Source organism: Notothenia rossii, assembly GCF_949606895.1.
Source record: "Notothenia rossii genome assembly, chromosome: 6".
NCBI lineage: Eukaryota > Metazoa > Chordata > Actinopteri > Perciformes > Nototheniidae > Notothenia > Notothenia rossii.
The window spans coordinates 67,126,321-67,149,734 of record NC_136909.1 but is presented as its reverse complement, the minus strand read 5'-3'; the positions used below and the strand labels follow the sequence as shown (position 1 = coordinate 67,149,734).

Below are 23,414 nucleotides of genomic sequence, written 5' to 3'. Positions count from 1 at the left end.
TGATATTTAGCATGTGTAAATAAGCCTCTAGGTACAAAGTCTCTTAGAAGTTATGGTACGCTTTTAACAAAGTGGTCGGAATACTTGACAGTAAATGCCATACATTGGGATGTATTATGTAAAATCAAGCATATGTTGCTGTAAAAGCACTATTTTCAATTGTACTGCTGAGTCCAACAGTTCTTTCTTTCACCACTAGAGGGAGGTCTACATCTTCAGTAGGTATTTTAAAATCTGATCCTCAAAGCTTGCCAAATATTTGTTCCCTTATAATTATGTTTATAGTTGAATATGCTCACATGGCCTTTTATAGATGCAAAAGAGGATAAGTTGTTGTCTTAAATTACTGACAATGTTTTTACTTGCCTTGATGGATATGGCATTATTGAATTTAAATTATATTTGGTGCCCAGAGGCAAGATTTGTTGTATATCCTCAAAGATAAATCATAATGCATTTAGAGTTATTAGTGGCTTGATGTTTTTTTGTCATCCAGTTTCTGTTAGATTTCGCTGACTTTTCTGACAAACTAAGGATAAATCTTAATGAGATTCATAAAACTTAAACTCCTAGTAATAAAGTGATGTTGTGATAAGAGGATTTGCACCTTAACAAGCTTTCATAGCTCTCTTATTTATATCCCACACTATGGAACAAAAATCCCCTAGCAAATGTTGGTTAAGAAAACTATTTTCAAATATAATAACTTGTAATTGTTTGAACCTGCCTTGAGCACCACATGGGTGGGGCTTACTGCATTATTTCAGATTTGGTAGAGTTTACACTGATGGGACTTAAACCCAGAAGTGTCACAAGTGGAAAAGCATGTGTAAATAATAAAATGGCTGAATTAAATGTGGCTGCTTCAGGGTTCTGGTGTTGTGTATGTGCTAACTAACTGTTATGGTGTACTGGTACAATTTAATAGAGCAAGGCCTTATTAGTTACACCTGTGCTTGTCCTGCTACAGGTTGTATGACTAATAAAAGTAGGAAAAGCACAGGTGTTAACACTAACAATGGCTCAGTTCTATTCAAGTGTTCTGAGAGTGACAGTGATTGTGCACAATACCAGGAACCTGATGTCAAAGCAGCTAAATTTAATACAGACATAGAATATATCATTTTTACACCTGTGCTTTTCCTGCTGTGACATACCAAAATGTCATAGGTGTAATAGGCACGTTGTGAAAACTATGCAAGTTACAATACGTATGTGGAACTACAACTTGTTGAATGCAACTTGCATGCTTTTGCATATTTTCTAGTTATAAAGTAATTACAGGTTGTCATAGACCTTATTTAGCTGGCCAGCAAAGTGCATTTGCAATTCTTGAGAAAAATGATTGTGATGTATGCAGGCCCAGTCTTCAAAGTTATCTGTGTTTAATAGATAGTGTATAGGTTGTACCATATTTTCGTAAAAAAGATAATATAAAATTGCACAAACAAGGATAAAATATTAACCTAAACATGTTATCGCTAAAATAATTTGAGATCTTAAGTACATTTTATAAAAACTCCAACAGCTTTAGCAATAGACCACTATTCTACTTTTATAAACTCATAAAACAATCCCTTTGAGAGGATAATTTCAAGTCTTTAGGCCAAAACAGATCAATGCAATTATATATTTTGGCGTAAAAACCATTGGAAAACATGTTGTATAGTATAAATGTACAATCTGCAGGGAATACAAAGTTAAATGTTTTGTTATTTTGGTGCCTCTGCCTGTCCACGGTGACGTTGTCGGTCGCGCAACCATTTTGGTATGTATTCCAATGAGCACGCCTTATTGACCAATGGCAGCGCGCCTCAGATAAGCCTCAGCCAATCAATAGGCGACGCTGTGACTCACCAAATAAGGAGAGACAAGACCAAATAAGGAAACATTGTATCTCTTTATAAGGAGGAAAGTAGTTCCCGGATTGTAATATTACTCCGCCGTCGTAAACGCTATTAAAAAAATACGCGTTTTTATGCGTCGCTGAACCACAAATAAATAGATATAGCGGTGTAGATGGTGTAAAGATAGGCATTTGAACGCATTCAGGCCGACACTAGCGCCATTTTTAGTTCAAAGTGTGGACTACGTGACATGGCGGATCGACATCAATGGCGCACTTCGCGTTTTCCTTTTTGAGAAAGTGCTCGGAGTTTTGGAAATAGAGGAGGAGGGTGAACCAAACTGAGCCGGGGTTGAAGGGTCTTGGGGGCAGCATCACTTTTCAAAGTTTGTCTCGGTTATTTCCTGGAGTCTCCAAACCCACAAACTGGTGTGGTTTGTTTACATTTTGTGGCCCAGGCGTGCATGCGTTTTATCGGCCATTTACGAGACAACTAGCCCCAGCTCTGTTGGCTGGTGTTTTAGAGACTCGGTTCAGTGAATATAATGTTACCGAGCCGGGTTGGATCGGCACCATCTGGAAACGGCTCAGCTACTGGCAGGGGAAACACGGGACACGGTTCGGGGGTTGTCGGAAGCGGGATTCGTCCCGTTTTGGTTAGAGCAGGGCAAGCTTTAGCAGTGGTCGAGAGTATCGGGAGACAGGGGGAGAGAGACGCCGTCGGGATGCTAGGGGCTAATGGGCCAGGGGGTTCGAGAGGTGTGAGACCCGGGAACGGGACCGGGGTGACCACCCTGCAGCCCGCCGTGCAGGGCAACATGGTGGGGCTAAACCAGGGAGGTATGCCTCACGGAGCCAGGTTCGAGGAGAGAGATGTCGCTCCTCTGTGCAGCGGCTCGGATAATGACTCGGACTCCGGAGACGATGATGACCCAGTGGGTTCACTCGGGGACAGCAGGAGAGGGGTGAAGCGGGAGAGAGGAGAGATGGAGGCTGCAGTGTCGGGGCAGGACGTAGGCATGCCTCCCGGGGGTTACGGAATGGTGCCCGGCGGGGTCGCAGGGGCAAAGCCGGGGAAGAAAACACGTGGGCGAGTGAAGATAAAGATGGAATTTATTGACAACAAGTTAAGACGTTACACCACCTTCAGCAAGAGGAAGACCGGTATAATGAAAAAGGTGAGTCGGGTGGTTGCTTTGGGCTCTCATCCAACTACACAACATTTGATTAGAGTGACACTTGAGTGTTGTTTCACCTGGATACATCGCATTCGTGGAATCAGCTATAAGGGTGAGGTTACAGTTACACCTTATTATTAAAACATCCGTGGGACAGTAGGCCCTTTGCACCTGTAGTGGGCCTACATTACATGTGCAGTAGTAAGCTAGATATTATACCAAGTTATGTATTCTAAAAGACAAAAGCAATTGTGAAACAAAGTGACTCACTGGATGTGAGTTAGTAGGAACATTCATGACAGCCTTTAAATAGATTTTGGCAAATGACAATTCTATTTATGCCATGGACACACACTCGCAAACACACACAGATTCCCAGATTAACTATCACTTGCACACACACACTCACAGGCCTATAGCTGTTGGAAGTGCTTCCCATCAGCAGCCTCAGTGCACACAGGCTGTTCCTCTGTCAGTGTGAAGCAGGGCTCTGCTTACAGGCTGCAGCCATGTGGTGGAGAACAGCAGCGGGCCTGTAGGTGCCAACAGCTGACTAAACCCCAGGGAAACAGGATCAGAGGACGGTGAAAGAGCACTGGGACAGACGAGAGGAGCCAGGGACTGTCTGTGCATGCATCATGGCCCTGTGCATTTTGACACAAGCATCATCCGGTGAAGACCTGTCTTGGTTTCAGTTTTGTTAGTTGTTTTTGCTCACAAGCTGTTGTCAGAACTCCATGTTAGTCATTATTGCTTCCAATACAGTCTACATGTACCAAAGCAAAATTGTATTGCAAATCCACTCCTCAGACACAAATGCTGCCATGATAAATATTGCAATGTGGCATCAGAGTAGATTATCTGGAGACGAGGTCAGCTGTTGACCTGGAGCACAGCAGTTGTTTGGCTGTACTAGCCACTTTTAATTATGATCTTAAACAAACACAATGCTCTCTGGTTAGTGCAAGACTGTTCATTTGTTACTTTGAGGTGCATGTACTGTGCTGTATTCCTCGTCTTTTCTATGTTTCCCAGACTGTTGTCGTGGAAACTGAGGTGTCTTTATGTAGGCTCTTGGAAACATGAACACTATTTGACACGCTGTGTGGATAGAGATTTCTGGAAATGTTGCCCACACTGTCAACCATCACAGTCAAAATGAGAGGTGGGTGGAGTGGGAAGATTCATTCATTGTCAAACTGGTTTCTAGGATGAGCCTTGTTTCATTTTAAAGCATGGTGCGAGTGAATGCCTGTTTGTTCTCTTATGTATGCTTCAGATTGCATGTATGTAAATGTTGGCACAATACAAATTGTGTCAGTATTTGTGGTTGCTTTTCCAGTATTGGTCCAGTAAAAGGCACATTTTCATGTTTGCTCTTTCTATAACTCCTCAATAGTCTGTTTTTTTTATTGCACACATTTTGTCTCGTCATAACAAGAGAAGCACTAGAGTAACTTAAGTTGTGATTTCATTCCAATTGGTTGCCTCCAGAACACAAAGCAAGGGAGCCAAAAATATTAAGGCCCTGAATTATGTTATTTGTCCAAGGTTCCAAATTCAATTAAAACATGAAGGCATCTAAAATCCAAAGTTATGTATCCAAAGCAATATTAAATCTGAAACAAAGCTGGAACAAGTCAGGATTATTTTATGACAATCAGAAGATGATCTAAATGGTTGTTTGTTCATTTTCTGGCAACACACTAGTCACCTCATTGTTTAAGGTCAGCCCAGCGTTCCTGTCGGCTTCTTTGGAAAGCCACAACTTTTGACTTTGCATGGTTACATCAGCAGATGTTGTTGAGGGGGATTTAACTAGAATCAGTTCAGTCACTCTTTAGTCACAAGCCTATTTTTGAAATGTACAACTACACATACATATTTGCCTTTCTAAGGTCTTCATTTTATATATATATATAGATATAGATATAGGCAGGGTGTGCGTCTAGGTTGGGAGAGAGAGGTACCAATTACAGCCAGACTAATTGGAACTCCTGAATATTTATGAGAAAATCAGCAGAGCAAGGAAAGTTATTAAAGCATTTGTGTGGGTCTAGCTTTGTGCCGCCACCTCACACGGTTAAGGTGACAAATTAGCCCCTTCCTGCCCTGGAAGTTGGCCAAACACCAGGCTCTGTTCTTGGGGGAGAGATCCCCCCCCCTGTAGCTGCAGAGCTCACCAGGGACATGGAAGAAAGAAGGGTGACTACTAGAGGGAGCTATGTAGTTCATTACCTGCTCCTGTAGCTTGGCATTAACAGGCAGTGGGGCGGAAATTATTTGTAACGCTCTTCTCCAGTTCATGCACATTTTAAACCCCTCCTTTAATACAGTTTTAAAATACTCAGTGGGAACAAGCTTTGAGCCACTATAGCAGTCATCATTAGCCTATCTGTGCTCTGTCATCATATTAAAACACACAAAAGACAATTGATCAACTTTATCGTGTCTACTAATTGGCCTGATTGGGCCCACAATGAACACAGTGTTTGAGTATGATGGAGTGAATGCATGGTATTATAACAGCCCAATAAAATGCGATTAATTTGAATGTGATACGTCTCCTCCACCAATGGCACATCTATCAGCCGGGTGTGACTATACAGCGCTCACCAAGGTGACGCTAATGGCACTGTGCCTTCTCAGCGCCAGAGGCATCCTCCACATACCTTATTACTCATTTAGATAAAAAGGCTTTCTCATGAGTTCACTCCCAATGCTGTGTGTGTGTGTGTGTGTGTGTGTGTGTGTGTGTGTGTGTGTGTGTGTGTGTGTGTGTGTGTGTGTGTGTGTGTGTGTGTGTGTGTGTGTGTGTGTGTGTGTGTGTGTGTGTGTGTGTGTGTGTGTGTGTGTGTGTGTGTGTGTGTGTGTGTGTGTGTGTGTGTGTGTGTGTGTGTGTGTGTGTGTGTGTGTGTGTGTGTGTGTGTGTGTGTGTGTGTGTGGAGACTGCTGTTTGTTTCACAGTCGGCTACCTCTGGGTGTTAAGAATGATTCCTTGAGTCCTCCTTCAAGACTGGCTTACTACAACCCCCCCGACCCTCTACAAGCCAATCCCCAGCTGCAATCAGTCTCTCAGCTACATCACACTCTCTATTCTGGGAGCCTTATCTCATGTTATTTTAGCTTCATTTGTGCTATACGTCAAAGTTCACTACAGCCGTATTTTTAGATTCTTGTGTTTTCTTGGCCAGGGTTTCTGTCTCCAGAGGTTCACCTTTTCAATCTCTTTTATTCCCTTTCCAGTAGGGATTACTGATGAAGGTAACCCATGCCCCAATTAAGTGAACCATATCTTTCTTTCTAGCTTGACATTTGGCCTTTGCTCTCTGCCACATACTTTAATCTTCTTCTTTCTCTTTCCCAGGCGTATGAACTCTCCACCTTGACGGGAACCCAGGTACTGCTGCTCGTGGCCAGTGAAACGGGTCATGTCTACACTTTTGCAACGCGCAAACTCCAACCCATGATCACGAGTGAAACGGGCAAAGCTCTGATCCAAACGTGCCTCAACTCACCGGACTCGCCGCCACGCTCCGACCCCTCCACGGACCAGCGCATGAGCGCGACGGGCTTCGAGGAGACGGATCTCACCTATCAGGTGTCTGAGTCGGAGAGCATGGGCGACACAAAGGTTAGAATCACAAGTGGGAAGGTCTGCCGTTATAGACCGATCCTCAAGTGGTCAGGACAAAAAAAAATTAAGAACACATCTCTTTTAGTGAGGCTGCAGCTGTGAAATAGATCAATTCACTCATTTCTGTTCCTGTCCCCACAGAAATAGTACTCACGTTAAAGTGTCTGTGAATCACTGGCTGTTTTTAAATGGGGATGTGACAAAATAGATTATTTTTTAAAACGATAAACCACCCTAGAGAGTCCTTAATGGATATAGTGGGAAATCCCTCCAGAAAAGGCTAGACAAGCACACAAGGTGAGCAAATCAATCAAACCCAGCAATGGAAAATAATCTTTGTCCTATTGTAAACACACTTCTGAACTTTTGCCTGTTACGCCTCAGTGAGGCCTCTGTTTTGGGCTGGCTGTGTGGCTCTAGCACCGAGTCCTTTTTTAATTAAAGCAAAAAGTCTTGGTAGTCCTTCAAAGGGCCGTAAAGGGAAGGAGAGCTAGATGAGATGGAGAGTATTATCCAACTCACTACACGTTACCTTTGTGACCTCTCATCCAGGAAAGCCTCGTAAAACTGCCGAAGATAAATCACTGCAGGTCTGGGTTGTGTTAGGGTGATACACACGCAGCCTGCTATACAGACGACCGTAGGTGTTTATCTTAGGTTTTGGGATGGAGCTGTCTTGTGTTCATGGATGAAATGCTGGGATTGTAACTTTTTTTTGAAATCATTGGGAAATTACACTTTTTGTGCAGTTTTCAAACTTAAAACTGAAAGGCACAAGATGAACTTCTACTCTGAAATCTTGTCCTCAGATATTCTGTGTGACCTCTCCTCATCCCTCGTGAAGAGCTGCAGGTCACGTCCCTGCGTCCCGCTGCATTACTGCAAGCGTTCTTAAACCTCTTTGAGTTTTTGAAGCCAAGCGATAAATCATCCTCGGACACACTTGACTGTCCACACACCTTTTGAGATTCCCTCCGCTGTTTACACGGCTTGAGTACGGCCCCTTTGAAGACACACGCGTCTCGGCCTGATTGCCTGCGTGGCGTTTTCACAAGGCGCTAACCAACGCGTACCATACACCGTCACAGATGGGAGGTCAACCGTTGCATGTTTGACCACTCTCATGCCCACTTTGCTCATTGATAACAATTAGTTTCTGCCTCTGTTGCCATATATGGTATGGTTTCCCTGCCTGCTCTCTTGGCTGAGGCCCCTCACATTCCTTATAAGCTGCAGCTGTCTTTGGAGTCCTGTAATTCCCCCCCTCCCCCCCCCACTCATTTAGTGATATGGAGGGGAGGTAAGGATGTAGATATGAGCGAGTGGAATGGAAACATTTGAGCGATATTTTATGTTCTGCTTCATGTGACGTCTGTCAGTGGCGCTTTGACCTCTGACCCCTGATGCAGTTATGAGTGTGTGATCGGCCCTGGGAAATCTGTTCACACTAGGACTCTCTAAGAAATGTTATCATTGCAATCTATGATGTCAGGATCAGCACCGCGATAAGGCAGCAGGTGGATAAGCAGGCCATGTTTTCTGTGCAGTCGGTCTGATTTGTGGTCGCTGCGTGCACCTCTGCAGCATCTGCACGCTATTTATCAAGGGAGCAGAATGTCATACATACACACCACGCTAGTCTAAACAGAACAGAGTCTGCAATGGCTGGTTGGGGGGGGGGGGGGAGACATTCTGGAGGAGCAAAAGAAAGAGGCTTAAAAGATAGGACATTTAGTGATGCAAGCAATGCTTGTAAAATCACCCCACACACACTTTTATATTACTCCTGCTAGATTAAAGGAAACATCCTGAGATAAGACTTTAAAATACTAACAGCAATTGGTGTTGTAAAACTGTTGTGAATATTTTTTAAATGCTAATTTCTAATGGCCCAAACACTGGTATTGGAGTTAGATTTTTTTCCCCCCCAATAATTCTTACTGTGATACCTGACTTAAACACGGGGTATCTGCATTACAGTGGGACACTTGCAGCACATAGTGATCAATCATTTAATATTTTGTTAAAGTAATTGCTGTGACACTGAGTCATTAGCCAACAGTGACTGAATGGCTTTTAGTTTTGGTGATAGACAAACAAAATAGAAGCCCAACAGGGCCATCCCCAATGTTCAAAATGTAACATAATGTATGGGTCACCTCAAGACAAAAGCAAGTGTATATAGCAGAGTTCAACGTGGGATCAATAGTTAATTTCTGAACTTCAGCGTGGGGCAAATGGTAGCTGCTTGGCAAATTCTATCAAATAAATCCTGTAATATTCACCAAAATGAGTTTTTAATACATTTGAGCGTGTGTAATGGGTCGTGCAGTTTGAGAATCATTCTTTGTATCACCCTAAAGCTGTTGTTCTCATAGTTTATAATTTTGTGTGATTGTCAAAGTTTCACATTATTATCATAACATCATCAGCAGATTGGTGTAATGCATATCTCGTCTGTGATTCTCGGAGTCATTGCACCAGAGTTTAGTAGTGAAAACTTGCAATATGACAGATGTCAGAATGAAGAGCCCGGCCTTCTTCCCTAGAAACCTCACTCGGCATGTATTGTGTATTTTACCATTGAAAGCCTCTTTGTCGACCTGACTGCAGTGTTAAGATAATAAAACATTACGTTTAGGGTGCGTGACTGAAAACACCCCGGCTTTTCTATTGCTATTGCTCTCACAGCTCGCATTAAGTACATACAACCAACAGCAGCTCAAGACTGCTCTCTAAGGGCTGCATAATGCATTCTGGGAAATGTAAGGTCTGATTTAGAAGTGAATGAAAAGAAGTGGTTACACCATAAACAATACAATGACCTAAAAGAAGATGCTGGGATTTGTATGGTTTCTGTGCCTGCCTCTTAATATAAGACGTGACTACAGATGTTTTATTGCTTTGGGGTTATTTTTGGAAGGGGATGGCAAATCCCACAACTCATGTTTGCTCAGAGGATCCAGCTTTGTATAGATTTCTCAGTATCAGTTTCCTCTGGTTTTCCCCTCCTCTTCCCTCCCTCTCATTCTCTCCATCCCTCTCTTCTCTTCTCTTCCCTGATCTGGCTGTCAGTGCTATTGCTGCTGCTGCTGTAATCCTGCTCTATTTCTTGCCCTGCTCATTAGCAAAGATCACATCGTCTTTGCGATGTTGCAAAGCGCCCCGTCCAACAGCTTTTCGGACATTCTTCGACACATCCCACAGCCTCTTAATTCAGCATACTGCACGCATCATTTGAATTGGTTCCCATGGAGAAATGAAGGGGATTCGATCATTAGTCCAGTGTTAAACTGCACTTGAACAGATAAAGTTCTTCTGCCCTCCTGCTGTTGTAAGGGCAGGGCCGGGGCTTGAAGTAGGTGACAGGAGAGAATCACAGAGATAATGGAAAGCTAATTTCCTCAGATATGCGCTCTTATCACAAGCTGCTGCTAAACAGGCTGTGTGTAGAGAGGTGGTGTCGCTGAGGGAGCAGCGTGTGGAGCTGTGCTGGAGGGAAGGAAAGCAGCGTTATGTCACCCCTCCCCTCCTCCTCTTCCACCCCCTTATTTTACAGCAAGCAACTGGACAGGTCAGCCGCTATTGGCTGCACCTCCTCCACTTGGGCTGCCTTGCCTTTTTTAGCAGTCCCAAATGGAGCTGCAAATTCCATGTTGCTGGCAGGGTGACAGACTGGGAGATGGGAGCCAGCAAATGGGAGATTAGACCAGGGCCAGCCACCAGTAAATTGCACAATGGGCTCTCTGGACGAGGCTGCCAGTTGTCACCTTCAATTTGGGAGGATTAATCCCTCGTGAATAGGGAATCATTTGTGTCCTGCTCTTTTTAATGACTCTCTCATTGCCTGATACTTTTAAACGGGGTCTTGCATACGAGGTCTGTGAATGTGAGGAGGGCAATGGAGGCGTTTCTTCTTTTACCATATATAGAACCATTACAAACGGACACAATTTGGAGACCAGCGTATTGAAAAACGTGTGCTCACGAGCCTCCAAACAATGTAGCTATTTGACTTACTCAAAATGTATCTTGGGATTTAAGTTTAGTAAATGGTGTCCTCCTCCCTTTTTGTTGTTAGGATTTTTCGTATGTTCCGGAGGGAGAGCAGTACTTGAGATCTTAACATCGCTGTGGAGTAGAATGATGTCTCTCTTTTGTATAAAGGATAGTCGTGGAGGTTCCTCTGTGGCAGTGCAATCCTCCTGAGGACTCATTACGTATTCCCCCAGACTCAGCCCTCCATTCACACCACTTTTAAATTGTGTCTTCATTTGTTGCGTTCTCGTATCTCATTATTATACAACGTAGCGTTTGTGCCCTGGTTGGATTTGGGATTTTCTCCAAAGCAGGGACAACAGTCTGAGGTTGATTTAAAGTTAAAGTAAACCTTCAAGACATTTAAACCAGCTTTGTTTTGAGAAATATCTCTTCAATATTTCATCCGGCTCAGTCAAAGCTTTAAGGTCATAGTTCAGAGTATCTTACTAGTAGAATGAATAATAAAGATATACATTACTACATATTGTCGGGCTGAAACCCACAATTATATTCTCTATGATTAATTTATCCTGAATTACCTTTTCAATGCATTGCTTAATCATCAGGCAAATTGTCCAAAAAAAGTTACAAATACCCATCGCAACTTCCCAGAAACCAGGGGGACATCTTCAGCATGCTAATGATTCCTAGTCCAAAACCCCACAACATATCATTCATACAACATAAGACAAAGAAAAGCAGCATTCCTCATAATGACGAAGCTAGAACCAGTATGCTTTGGCCCCTCTGTGTAATAAAATAGCATCAATGATCAAAATGATTGCAAATGAAGGATAATCAATAAATCAACAACATGTTTCTGCTCTAATCTATTGTACACACTTTTAAGACTTCTAGTATCATGTAACATTTCAGGAAAGTTGTTACGTTTCAGTGATTTACATACTCTGATGTATCAGTTTGAGGTTGAACTGAAGATGGTCGTGGGGAGGAAGTGACAGTGCTGAGACTTTGGCTGTATTTCTTCCCTGAAGGAATGCATGACACCACGTGGCCCGTTTACTATGCAGTGCCTCGACTCTGGACTAAAAGCCAGAGCTGTTTATAGACAGTTGATCAGGAGACACAGGGAGGTGGTCAAACAAAACAGTAGGTCAGTGGAAGCCCGCTGTGTAGGTCACGGAGATAGGGGTAGTTCGACTAGACCTCTAGATTACCACGCGGGTTAAAACCTGGATGATCAGCTTACGCCTCCAAAATATTTCCTCGAAGCATGAGCAGACACGTGTGATACAAAAAGAGCTGGATCACAGTGACCTTTTCCTTTTTTAGGGAGTTGTTTCTTTTTCATGGTATTACAAAGTGAAGCATTGCAGTCGGCTACAGGAATTCAGTCAGTGATGGTGAGAGGAGCTCAGCGTCAGATGGCGGCTGTCTCTTCACGTGGCTCCCTGCTGCCTCTGCTGGCTCTGAACGGGTTAATTCCCCCTCAGAGGTGCTGGGTTTCCTGCCAGCTGTCTGTACCCTCAGCTGTTTGTGCTCCCTACCCTGTCCCCTGTCCCCGAACCTCACACAGGTCTGCCTCTGCTTCGCCTGCCGCGCACAGACCAACAGTATACTACTGCTGCTAAAGCTAAGAAGGGCTACTTGCTAACACACTGCTGTTATGATGATCCAGGCAAAAGGCTTTGTCGTTGTACATTTCCACTCACTGTTGGATCGATATGTGTGCTGCTTTGCGACTGCTATTGCTTTTTCTGTTGGCATCTTAAAAAAGCTGCTCAAAATATCTTTGTTAACCATCATTGCAATGTCATCTTAGCACATTGTCAAAGACTGATGAGGATTTTGTTTTAAAGATTTGATGAGTTTGTTTGTCAGTAACAAACGACATTTTAAAATGGTTGCTATCATTGTTTTTCACTGGTGCCTTTATCTGGAAGTTTAATAAAATAAAATAATGTTAACTCAAAAAGCAATTTATTTACTATAGCAGTCTGATGACATCAACAGAAAAGCCTATTGTTCAGCGTTTATCTTAAAGACTTCTTTTACCTCTGCCTTTACCATTGCGACATATTTAGTGACTTATTTGCCGTTGGCTTTACCATGTTGTTTTACGGTGTCCTGTGAGAATGGAGCCGTGGTGACAGCTGTGTCGCGCTCTGCCTGTCAGATATCACTCTGTGGTGGAGGACAGGTCTGATAGTTGTTTGTTGAATGGACAACAGATCGTTGTTGGGTGATTTTTAAGTCAGTTTTTTTCTTCTTGGTTGAAAGGGCAGAACAACTGTGAGTCCTCTGTGCGGCCCTCCCCCTTTGACTTTCCAGTTGCTGTTTAACTAAAGAGCTAAAGGACCTTGGACTGTCAGAGCCTCCCAGCAGGGCCGGGGAGTGAGCCGCGGGCCCAAGCACTCATTGCTCACACTGTGGTGGTGTTCATTCGCTGTAAAGGACAACACCTGCTCTGCCATGTGTACGTTTTGAGTGCCGGACAACTCTGAGTAACCCTCTTGATCATGTGTTAACCCTATAGGTTCTTGACTGTGGCTGAACAGAGGGTGAATCCTTACAGTAGACATGTTTGCAATGCATGGTAGCATGTGGCTTGTCTTATCAGTGGAGTCCATGCTGGATCATCCACCTCTCCCCCATGTAATCAGTCACGTATAAAAACCAATAGTTGCTGAGAGAGGTTGGCCTTGCCTGCTTCCACACTACCTCTCTGTTATGGAAAATGAATACGCCTTTAAATAAATACAAGCTTATATTGAGCACATCCCATTGCCTGCCTTTCTGTTGTGACACATGGCTGTGTTTCTATATAATAACCCTAGTTCACTCACCAGTGTTACACAGCGGCACTGTGTGGAGAGCTATGACACACTATCTTTGTCCCAGTTCTGAGGCTGGATCCTTCAAAGGATAAATAACCTTCAGAGGGTCTGAGGTCTAGGCAGAAAGAAGAAAAGAAAGGACGATATCTGATTGGTATCGGCAGATCCTCGATTCAGACATGAAAGAGTGCTATTGAACTGTTCCTAGACTTTAGTGTTAGCTTTAACGTTTCACTTCCATACAGAAAGCTCAAAGATGGTACGCACTACGCAGTATAGAGGTGAGAAGAAGGTGACATGTAGTAAAGTCCTGACTGGGATTTAAGAGTTCAACAAGCATTATGGGATACTTGGGACTGGTTGTGTCGTTCAATTTCAGTCAGAAGTACTTTCAGCCAAACGTGGAGAAGCCTTTGAAAAGTATTGTATGTATCTGTGTTTGTACTTGTGATCATTCCACTTATCAACCAACAGGTAATATCCTCCATCGCTGTGTCTCACGATCTGTTGTTAATCACACCCTCTAAGAACGTTGAACACAGGCTCTTACATGTGTTCTAATGTGTTTGCTTTTACAGATCATTAGTATCAAGTGAGAAGCATTGAAGTGCGTAGAAACAGGCACGATGGGTTTATGTACTTTCTAGTCCCTGCCTTACGCCTACTCTGCTCTCTCATGCAGCCCACTCACTGCCTCACCCTACCCTGATGTATACGTTACTGTATTGTGCCATGCTGCAGCTCACCTCTATTGATCTTAGCAGTGTGAGCACATCTACCTGATATTTACACATTTTACTGAGATGTCATGTTACACGGTCCTTTAGTTGTCATAGTAACTCAGCAAGATGTGAGTACAGAAATGACATTGTTGTTAAAGGGGCCTTATTTAGCTTGTTTTGGTTTTCTCTTTCCTGTAGTGTGTCGTCTATGTTGTTGGGCTTATAAATGGTTTCACTCATGTTCACAGTAGAGAGGCACAAAATACAATTATGAAACCTGGAAATGAGCACAAGGGGGCCCCTTTTATCTGGATTCGAGTTTGATTGGTGTATAGATGAGGAATGGGTGACTCTGTATGTGTACACAGTCATGTTCCCCATGTATCATTTTCTCTCTTAGGCGTGTTGTAAGGCAGAGTAGTATTTTTTTGATAGAAGTCCCATTACGATTGAGTCACCATCCTACACAGGAATTCCTACATTCAGGGAGAACAACAGACATGATTATTCTCCAACTTAAGTGCAACTTTTTGCTCTTATTAAACCTAAAATGGAGTTCCTCCCAGCTCTGCTCTGTATGTTCCACATGGATGCAATTACAGGGGTCCCAGCCTGTTTCCATACTCTACTGTCTTGTTTGTCATTTGCCCTCCGTCCATTCAAACTCTCTGGTTCCTGTCACACAGCCATTGATCCCTGAAACATAGCAATCATTAACCCCCACCCCCCTGCTTAAATAGGAAAAGCCTCATTAATGGTGTTGTTTTAGGTGTTCTCATGTGAGACGCTTCCCCATGACAAATGGGGTAGAGCAAGTACTAGAAGACCTTTCTTTCTACTTGTCCTTCATTCAGACTAATAAATACATTTAAACCTTGAAAGGCCATTACCGGCAAAAACCACTTCAAGAGACGGCGCTTGATTTTTCTTTCTATCGATATCTTTCAAGAAAATCTAATAAAAGGAACGCATGATAAAGAAAAAAAAAACAGAAATGTGGCGGGTTTAAAAATCGTTATATATTTACACTCTTTCCCTCTTACTTATACTGCTGCAAAATAATTTCTCTTGGGATTCATGTGCTTCTTATCTTGTTTTATGTTATTGAGATATGCTGGGATTAGCCAGTCAGGAAAGGCCTGACAAAAACACTGTAGAGATGAATTATGGGAATTGTAGGAACCAGTGTTTTTGGAGCCTGACCCATACTCATTTCCCATTTTCACCCTTTTTAAATCTGTCTCTCGCGAGTCCCTCAAGTTTATCGTAGAACACACTTCATTGCTAGCCTCTCATCTCACTCTTATTATTTCTTGATATAGCTAGTACTGATTGAAATTTCATCAAATTCTCTCCCCCCGTCCTCCTACTCACACTTCATGTCCTCTCTCCCCAGGACACACTGAAGCCCACGTTCACGGTGGCCAGCCTGCCGGGCAGCGCCCAGTGCACGGTACCCACCACCTCCACCACCATGCAGGTGAGCAGCGGGCCCTCGTTCCCCATCACCAACTACCTGGCGCCCGTCTCGGCCAGCAGCAACATCAGCGCCAACGGCACCGTCCTGAAGACCACCAGCTCGGGGGTCATGCAGCTGCCCAGCGGCTTCACCTTCATGCCCGGTATGTAGCATCTCAGCATCCAGACCTTTGTTACAATGTTACATTATTTTCTTTATTCATCCTAACCTCCACCTCTAGATGTGAGTCTTCTGCAGACCTTCATTTTTTGTTAATGTCCCTGCATTGTGTAGCTTATTAGCTGATTAGAATTTGAATGGCGCCGTGCCGTGACCTCGGCCCGTCGCTCCTCTCTCGGAGCGGTTTGCATCACACAGCCCTTTATAGCCTTCATCAGCACTCAGCGGCCTCAGGTTCTACAAAGCCTTCAGTAACCAGGAAAAGCCCCGTCTGCTGGCGAGCCGCCTGCCTTTGATTGTCACTCGTGGACAGGAATAATTAGGTGAGAGGGACACAACAGACCTCAGAACTGAGGGATGACGACCGCGGCCAATAATTAGTCATGAATATTCAATGGAGGATCGGTGGCTCGCGTTGAAATTATAATTGAGGCATACTTCGTGACGGAGCAGTCCTGAACTAGACATGACCCTTCATTAAAGAGCACTTAAAGAGGCACCCTGAAACAAAAGGGATTTTTACCGACGCAATGAGGACTTTAAGGTGGCAGCGTCTCATTTGGGATCCCGAAAGGGTCTTTACCCCCACATTATTCATTACACCTCCTTTACATGGGGGTGTGCCAGGGAAGTAATGGGGCGCCACATTGACGATTCAGATTGCTCACAATTCCCCGTGAAGACAAGAAATGTTTTAGATTTCACCATCATTTCATAAGATATTATCTCCTCTTTATAGGGAACTGAGCACCTTCTTGGACCGTCCATGACATGAGCAATTTAAAAACACTAGTTGACACTTAAATGCTGACTGGTGCAATTTCTCTACCCTGTGTGTTATCATGGAGAAAAGAGTGTGTAATGCATTGTGAAGGCAGTGCTGAAGTGCAGTAATGTCACTGACTAGTTGCTGCAGTGTGACAGCTGACAGCTGACACACATGATGCTCACTAATGACTGACAGCTGAAGGACAGCCACACACCGGCTTTGTCCCTTTTCTCCTGCTTTTTCTCTCTCCATCCTACAACCTTCTATCCCACCCTCACACTTTTTCCGCCCTATCCCTCCCCCCCTCCTTCGCTCTCCCGTTCTCCCGTTCTCCTTCTCTCCTCTTCACCACCTGTCCGGCACATAGCAGCAGTGCCAGGTGGAGCAACACCCCCTCCCACACTGAACCTCCTCTGCTGACATCTTGAAAGGGCCGGCCCGCCCGACTGCAGCAACTGTTGATGGAGCATGTGACCAAATGTGAGGGTGTAACTGTGGGGGAATATCTGCCATTTGTTCAGGAAAACACTTTGAAACAAGAGAATTGAAACAAATGATAAGCATGAATTGTCAGCCCAAAATCACCACTGAATACAGTCATATAGTTTGTGTCACTTATCAGCCATGTGTGTATTATTGAAAAGTACCCTGCCTTATTTTGTCCCTGTTTAACCTGAACAGTGCTGCTTGAAAATACAAATGTTGTCATGTCTTCTCCCCCATGATCTGCAACTTTTAAGATGGATAAATAATAGGGCTGAAATAGAAGGAAAAAATCTCATTAGCGATTAATCTGTAGATATTTCTAGATGTAATTAAAAATAGTTTGGTCCACAGAATGTCCGAAAATGGTGAATAATGCCCATCGTAGTTGGTCAAATACCAAGGAGATGTCTTGTTTTGTTAGTCTAAACCAGTGGTTCTCAAAGTGGGGGGCGCGCCCCCCCTGGTGGGCGCAGAGGCATGCCAGGGGGGGCGCGAGAGACAAGGAGGAAAAATGGTTATAAAAATAAATAAAAAAAGATAAAAATAAAAAATAAAATAAAAATCATAATTTGAAAAATTATTGATTCGAAAATAATATGATGCAGTACAGTACTATTACGTCTGGGTCTCTGTTTCATTAAAGCTCGGCTCTGTGTGTGTGTGTGGAACGAGCCATTTTGTGTGCGCGTGAGAGAGAGAGAGCGCACCGGTACTGGAGATCGTTGTTGTTAGCTTCTGGTGCTAGCGAGCTACGCTAACGGATATAAGGAGTTTTTTCAACAACAAAGTGGAGGAGAGTCCTCTCCTGTCAGACTGAGAGCTAAAGGACTCTCTCAGTGTTATCTCAGTGGGTCTCAAATGTTTTGGTCACCATTAATGTAAATAATTATTTCCGAGGCACACGTTTATATGATCATTATAGTTATAAAAAAATAAGAGAATAAATGAAAAACAGGTATGAAATACTATATGACAGTAAAACAAGAATAAAGTTTAAAAGGGTGATTTGTAAAATATCCATCAAGAAAAAGTAAATCTGTTTACATTTTTGTTTCATATGGGTGTTGAGAGATGTATCCATAGATCTCTTCCTTTCGCTCTCAAAGTGCACCAGATTGATGCTTTTAACTTCAATATTTAAAAATAAATCTTCCCGGGGAAGCTTGCCCCCGGACCCCCCTATGTGACGTCCACACATCACCTATAAAAATAGCACTTTATCCCTGCTTACACCTATATGCCGTGAGCTGAATATTGAGCCTTCATTGTAACAGTCGCGGCGTTGTGTATTTGCGTGGGGATTGTTGCAGTAGAAAATTCCACTGTAGCGACCGGTACATTAATGGGAAACCCTAAATGTTTGAGCACCCTCTATGAAACGTCAAGCTACCCCACAGCACCCCCAAAATAAATCTCTGGCGCCGCCACTGAGCCTGATTATTCGTTTTGGGGGGGCCCGACTTTTCTTTTTCTCCAAAGGGGGGGCCTGACAGAAAAAGTTTGAGAACCACTGGTCTAAACTCCGATGATATTCAGTGGAATACGATATTTAACAGAAATTTGTAAGAAATCTCCACATTCGAGAGTCTGAAAACAGCATTTTCTGCCATTTTAACATAAATTGTTACTCTAATAACAATATTTTAAATATTTTGCATCAATCCACTAATCCATGCAGCTGTAAATATAATATTAAACACCTGATTAGAGCATATATAAATGTACTATATATATGTGTGACATAGCATCCCTAGCTAGACTTCGCTACAGCTCTATCAAGCACTTTCTTTTTTTAAACCACACCATTATTTTGTAATCAAAGTCTCTTCCCCCACTGTGTGTGCCCCCCTACAGCAGGCACTCCTCTCCCCCCCGGCACCCCCACCATTCCTCTGAGCCAGCTGCAGCAGCACTCCCTGGCCCTGCAGGGGCAGCATGGGCAGGCCTCCCAGCACCAGCAGGGACAGCAGGCTGTCTTCCGCTTCCCTGCTGCTGTCTCCCTCTCAGGTGACCCTCTCTGCACACTGCTGACCACACAGTCACTGTCAAAGCATCGCTAAGGGATGCTAGAGCTGCTAATGCTAGCGCCTTCTGCTATGGCTAATGCATCTAATGATAGGAGTGCTAATGCTACTCGCACGTCTACTTCTCCAGATAATAGTACTGCACAATGCTTTCACTGCCATATGCCACCCCCCCTGCAACTACTGCTATTATTCCCTGTGTGGGATGTCGATGACTTACTGTAGAGGCTGTGTGTTCTGTGTGTGTGTGTGTGTGTTTGATCAGGAGCAGGCCTCCCCCAGCAGCTCCAGGCCATCCAGGTACACCACAACACCACCTCCAACAGCGACGGCAGCCTCGACATCTCCCACACCTCCTCAAACTCCACCGGTAGGTCAAAGCCCCCCCCCCCCCACCCCCTGAAAAAAATAAGTTGGAGCATTTCTTAGAGAAGCAGCTCCATCTAAAAAGACGCACATTGGTGCTCCACGTAATGTAAAGAGCCTACAAGAAAATGTTGTATCCAAAAAACTTTTCTAAACTTAATTAGCATTTACAGTTGCACTTATAACATTGAGTGTCAAATTCAATCTATAGAAGACATACTGTATCATTTTATTGTATAACCTGAATTTTAGTTTGGCCTAAATAATATATCTGTTTCTTCTAGTCAAACATTGTCCGCCTTTGTGTTGCTATCCCACCTTATGCCTGACAACATTAGTGGAAAACCTTTCCCAAAATAGTTTTCCTTCTTCTACCAATGAGTTTTTACTCAATCTGCTCCTGTTGTGTTATTGTGCCTGTACACGCTGCATACAGGAGGCATCAGTTGAGTTTAGTGGCTATAAAGCGCCATCTGCTGGTCAACATGTGAACACACACCTGCTGCCCTCAGTGTGACATTTCCTCCCTTCCCCCTCCCTCACCTTCTCTCCTTCCAGCGACGGTTAGTCTCCCAGCAACCATCGTCACCTCGTCTATGCCAACATCTGTTGCGGGTCACATGATGTACCCCAGCCCGCACACAGTGATGTACGCCTCGGCGCCCACGCTGTCCGACGGGAGTCTCGCTGTGCTCAACGCCTTCTCGCACGGCACCTCGGCCATGCAGGTCCACGGACAGGGCCAGGACTCAGGTGAGACTCCAATAATAACAGCTGTCATTATTTAAATGAAACATGCTGTGTTTACTGACGGACGTTTGTCCCCCCCCCCCCCCCCAGGTGTCCCGCAGGTGTTCCTCACAGCACCCCAAGGCACGGTGCAGATCCCTGTCTCAGCGGTGCAGCTACACCCAGTACGGCAAGATCTGCATTTTACAAGTGAAACTCTCATATTCCCTCTGCAACCAGCATGCCACGTGTCGCACTAATGCACCCTAACAGAGCACTGGCACCCGGAGGGGGTCCTCACCTGCCGCCTGGTTGGAAGAATGTGAATTATCAGCTGGCAGATAGTTTTACCTTTTGGGTTTCAACAACATACACGTGCAATAAACTTAACCAAACACCACCGTAGCCGTGCATGGATTTTAATGTAGATTCCTTCTGTAAATTGTTATGAAATATATAGGTATTTGGATTTTATGCTAAGACTTTTTTCAAATGTATAAAATGTATTTTAAAAAAGTACAGTTATCATAATATTCCTAATTTACATTACATTTTATTCAAAAAGAACACAAATAAAAGAATTTCCTCTCTTTTGAGTATATATTTTTTGGCAAGTTAGGCCTTACCAACATTTGTTAGAAAATAAAGAGCCTATATAAGAAATGCAACACATGGCAGCAACGTCAGTGTCTGGTTGGCTTTCTCCCCCCCCCCCTTCTCCACATATGTTATCTCTTTATCTGTCTGTATATTCATATTGAAGCTGGATTCCAGTTTACACTGTAAGGAAAGTCTAAATGTGATTTGCGTCAGATTTCAGCAGTTAACGACAATGGGCCACAATAGTATTTGTATTAAACGTTTAATATTATAATTATTTCTGAACTAATGCATGACTCATATTTCTTTTTAAATCTATTTAAATTAAAAAATCCAGTCCTTAAAGTACCACTAAAAACGATTAAAGAATTCCACCACGCAGCATGTAGTGTCAGGAGATCTTTTTGCGGTTGGCATTGTGTGATGACACGTGATTGGCCCGTGTGATACCGCCTCCTGACTGGCTGTGTTGTATTCCAGATGGTGATTGGTCAACAGTCGAGCGGCAGCAGCAGTAACCTGACTGAGCTCCAGCTGGTCAACTTGGACGCAGTACAGAACTCAAAGGACTGACAGACGGGTGGAGCTGTGTAACATGCTCCCCCCCCCCCCCCCTCCCCCCTCCAGGGGACACACAGACTTACGTCAACTCTATTTATTGATGCCTTCCTACAGAGCTTCACATTACACTTCTAAATGTGACTTTACATCTATACACACAATCAAGGGCAAATGTGTGGCTGACCCTGACACAGTATACAGTATGTTTTGGTATATAAATATATATATATTCGCAAATGCATAGGAACTATATCACGTCATCCATCATCGGAAAACTATTTTCTATGCCGTTAGATGGTGTTATTTTTTTTGTGTGCGTGTTTTTTTGAAAAAGTGTAATGACCTGTACACACACACACTGCGAGGTGCCACAGCTTCACACCAGCCAAAGAGACATTTGTTTGTCTGAATGTTCCAGTGTGAGCAACTTGTGCACAAGCGTGTGTGTGTTTGTGTGTGTGTGCGCATATCTGGGGTTTGTAAATGGGCAGGGAGACGCTTATTGATGTAAAAAAAGAGACGTTTAGAAATGTACATAGTTTTCTTTTTTTTTGATAACTTGTATTTTTAGCCTGGTTTAGTTTGTGCAACGGCATGTAGTTGTTTTTTTACGCAGTGGTTTTGTGTACATGAAAATGATTTGCAAAAAGATAAATTATTTACATGAATATGTCAAATAATTTAATATACCATCATATGTTGAAATACTGTCATGCTGTTGGGCGTTTTCAATACAAGATGGAGAGGGAACGCTGGGTGTTTTTCTACATGATTTGATGTGACATTGATTGGATCAGGTAGCTGGGTCGCAACATGTAAACAAGATGTTTATGATTTACTGTAAACAAGCTCTGATTTCACTGCTGATGGCAGGGTCATTGAAGACGTTGCATGAGGTTTTGTAAAAAGCTCTGATCTGGCACTAGTGTGGAAACTGTTAACGACAATCGGATGGACATTTCATTTCTCACTTTTTTTACATAAGACCATCTTTATTGTCATCACACAGAAGTATGAATACATTTGAGTTGTTTCACTTATTTTGAAATCCCACAGTAGTTGATTTGATCCTTTTATGAGCAACAAACCTGAGTGCCAACAGGTTTTCACCACATTAATGTTATTTTAAAAGCGATCCATTGTACACCTGTCGCCCTGATTCGCCTCCATTGACTGCAGAACTTTAATTATGGGATGGCATTACTGACTCGAGTCAGGGCATTTGACGCAAATCTCTTGTTTAACAAGACACTGTATACACTTGGAAATTCCACTTTATCAACGCGTTATAATTTCCTCGGATGGAATCACTCAATGTTGTTATCACAACAGTATGAATATTTTTGTACGAAAAGGATCTCTTGTTTAGAAAAACTTCAGGTGCTTTGAAATGTTAATATAGTACTTTACCTAGAACTGTAAGACCCTCGCTGACTGCAATCTCAGTGTGTACCTCAGCAATCATTACGGATGAGTTATCAGACTGAGAGCCTTCTTTCTGCACCATAGTGCCTCTTTTCCATGGCTCACTTTCAAATCACTGCTAGGCAAGGGAAAGTAGGACTGACTTATTTCCAGAACACCTCCATGACTTTTCATGAATCCTCTGCTGTGTCCGGAGATTTCTGACTCCTTTCTACAGAATGCGCTGGATGACAGAGCTGGCTTGAAGCCAAAGGGAATCTGACGGAGGATTACACCCCCCCACCCTGACTGCTGTTCAGTTATCCCCGTTCATTTTCACGCTCCATGTTCTCTGGTGTGTTCCTGTATCTGACGTCATCCTGCAGGGGGTGCTTGCAAATGAAATTGACAATTTAAAGACATTTAATTCCCCCATATTATTATCTAACGTTTTTTAAGTTGTTTTAAAAAGGGGATTAGTGAACAGATTTTTGGATTTCACTTTGTCATTGAGAGAAATGGTTATTTTGTGTATTTTTGTTTTGTTGTACAGACATTTTGTAATAAAAAAAAAACATGATGAAACACATGAACCGCTTAAAGAATGACCACAT

General features: G+C 43.3%; 1 protein-coding gene across 6 annotated transcripts; it reads left to right on the top strand.

Moving 5' to 3' along the window:
• The first annotated feature begins 1,933 nt into the window (after positions 1 to 1,933).
• Positions 1,934 to 23,385, top strand: srfb (serum response factor b). Of its 6 annotated transcripts, none has more exons than XM_079689670.1 (9): positions 2,897 to 3,024; positions 6,271 to 6,288; positions 6,392 to 6,658; positions 15,619 to 15,844; positions 18,971 to 19,123; positions 19,406 to 19,510; positions 20,065 to 20,259; positions 20,347 to 20,420; positions 21,316 to 23,385. In XM_079689670.1, exons 2-9 carry the CDS (start codon positions 6,283 to 6,285, stop codon positions 21,406 to 21,408), a joined length of 1,119 nt encoding a protein of 372 aa, XP_079545796.1. In that variant the 5' UTR covers positions 2,897 to 3,024; positions 6,271 to 6,282; the 3' UTR covers positions 21,409 to 23,385. The 6 variants fall into 6 exon arrangements, with proteins under 6 accessions (XP_079545792.1, XP_079545794.1, XP_079545795.1 ...); XM_079689671.1 differs by lacking the exon at positions 2,897 to 3,024 and adding an exon at positions 3,708 to 4,189; XM_079689666.1 differs by lacking the exon at positions 6,271 to 6,288 and having other exon boundaries at positions 1,934 to 3,024.
• Positions 23,386 to 23,414: the final 29 nt, after the last annotated feature.

Coding starts and splice junctions, on each gene's coding strand:
- srfb (XM_079689666.1), top strand. CDS start 2,392: ATGTTACCGAGCCGGGTTGGATCGGCACCATCTGGAAACGGCTCAGCT. Junction 3,025..6,391: donor AGACCGGTATAATGAAAAAG/GTGAGTCGGGTG, acceptor TCTCTTTCCCAG/GCGTATGAACTCTCCACCTT. Junction 6,659..15,618: donor AGAGCATGGGCGACACAAAG/GTTAGAATCACA, acceptor CTCTCTCCCCAG/GACACACTGAAGCCCACGTT.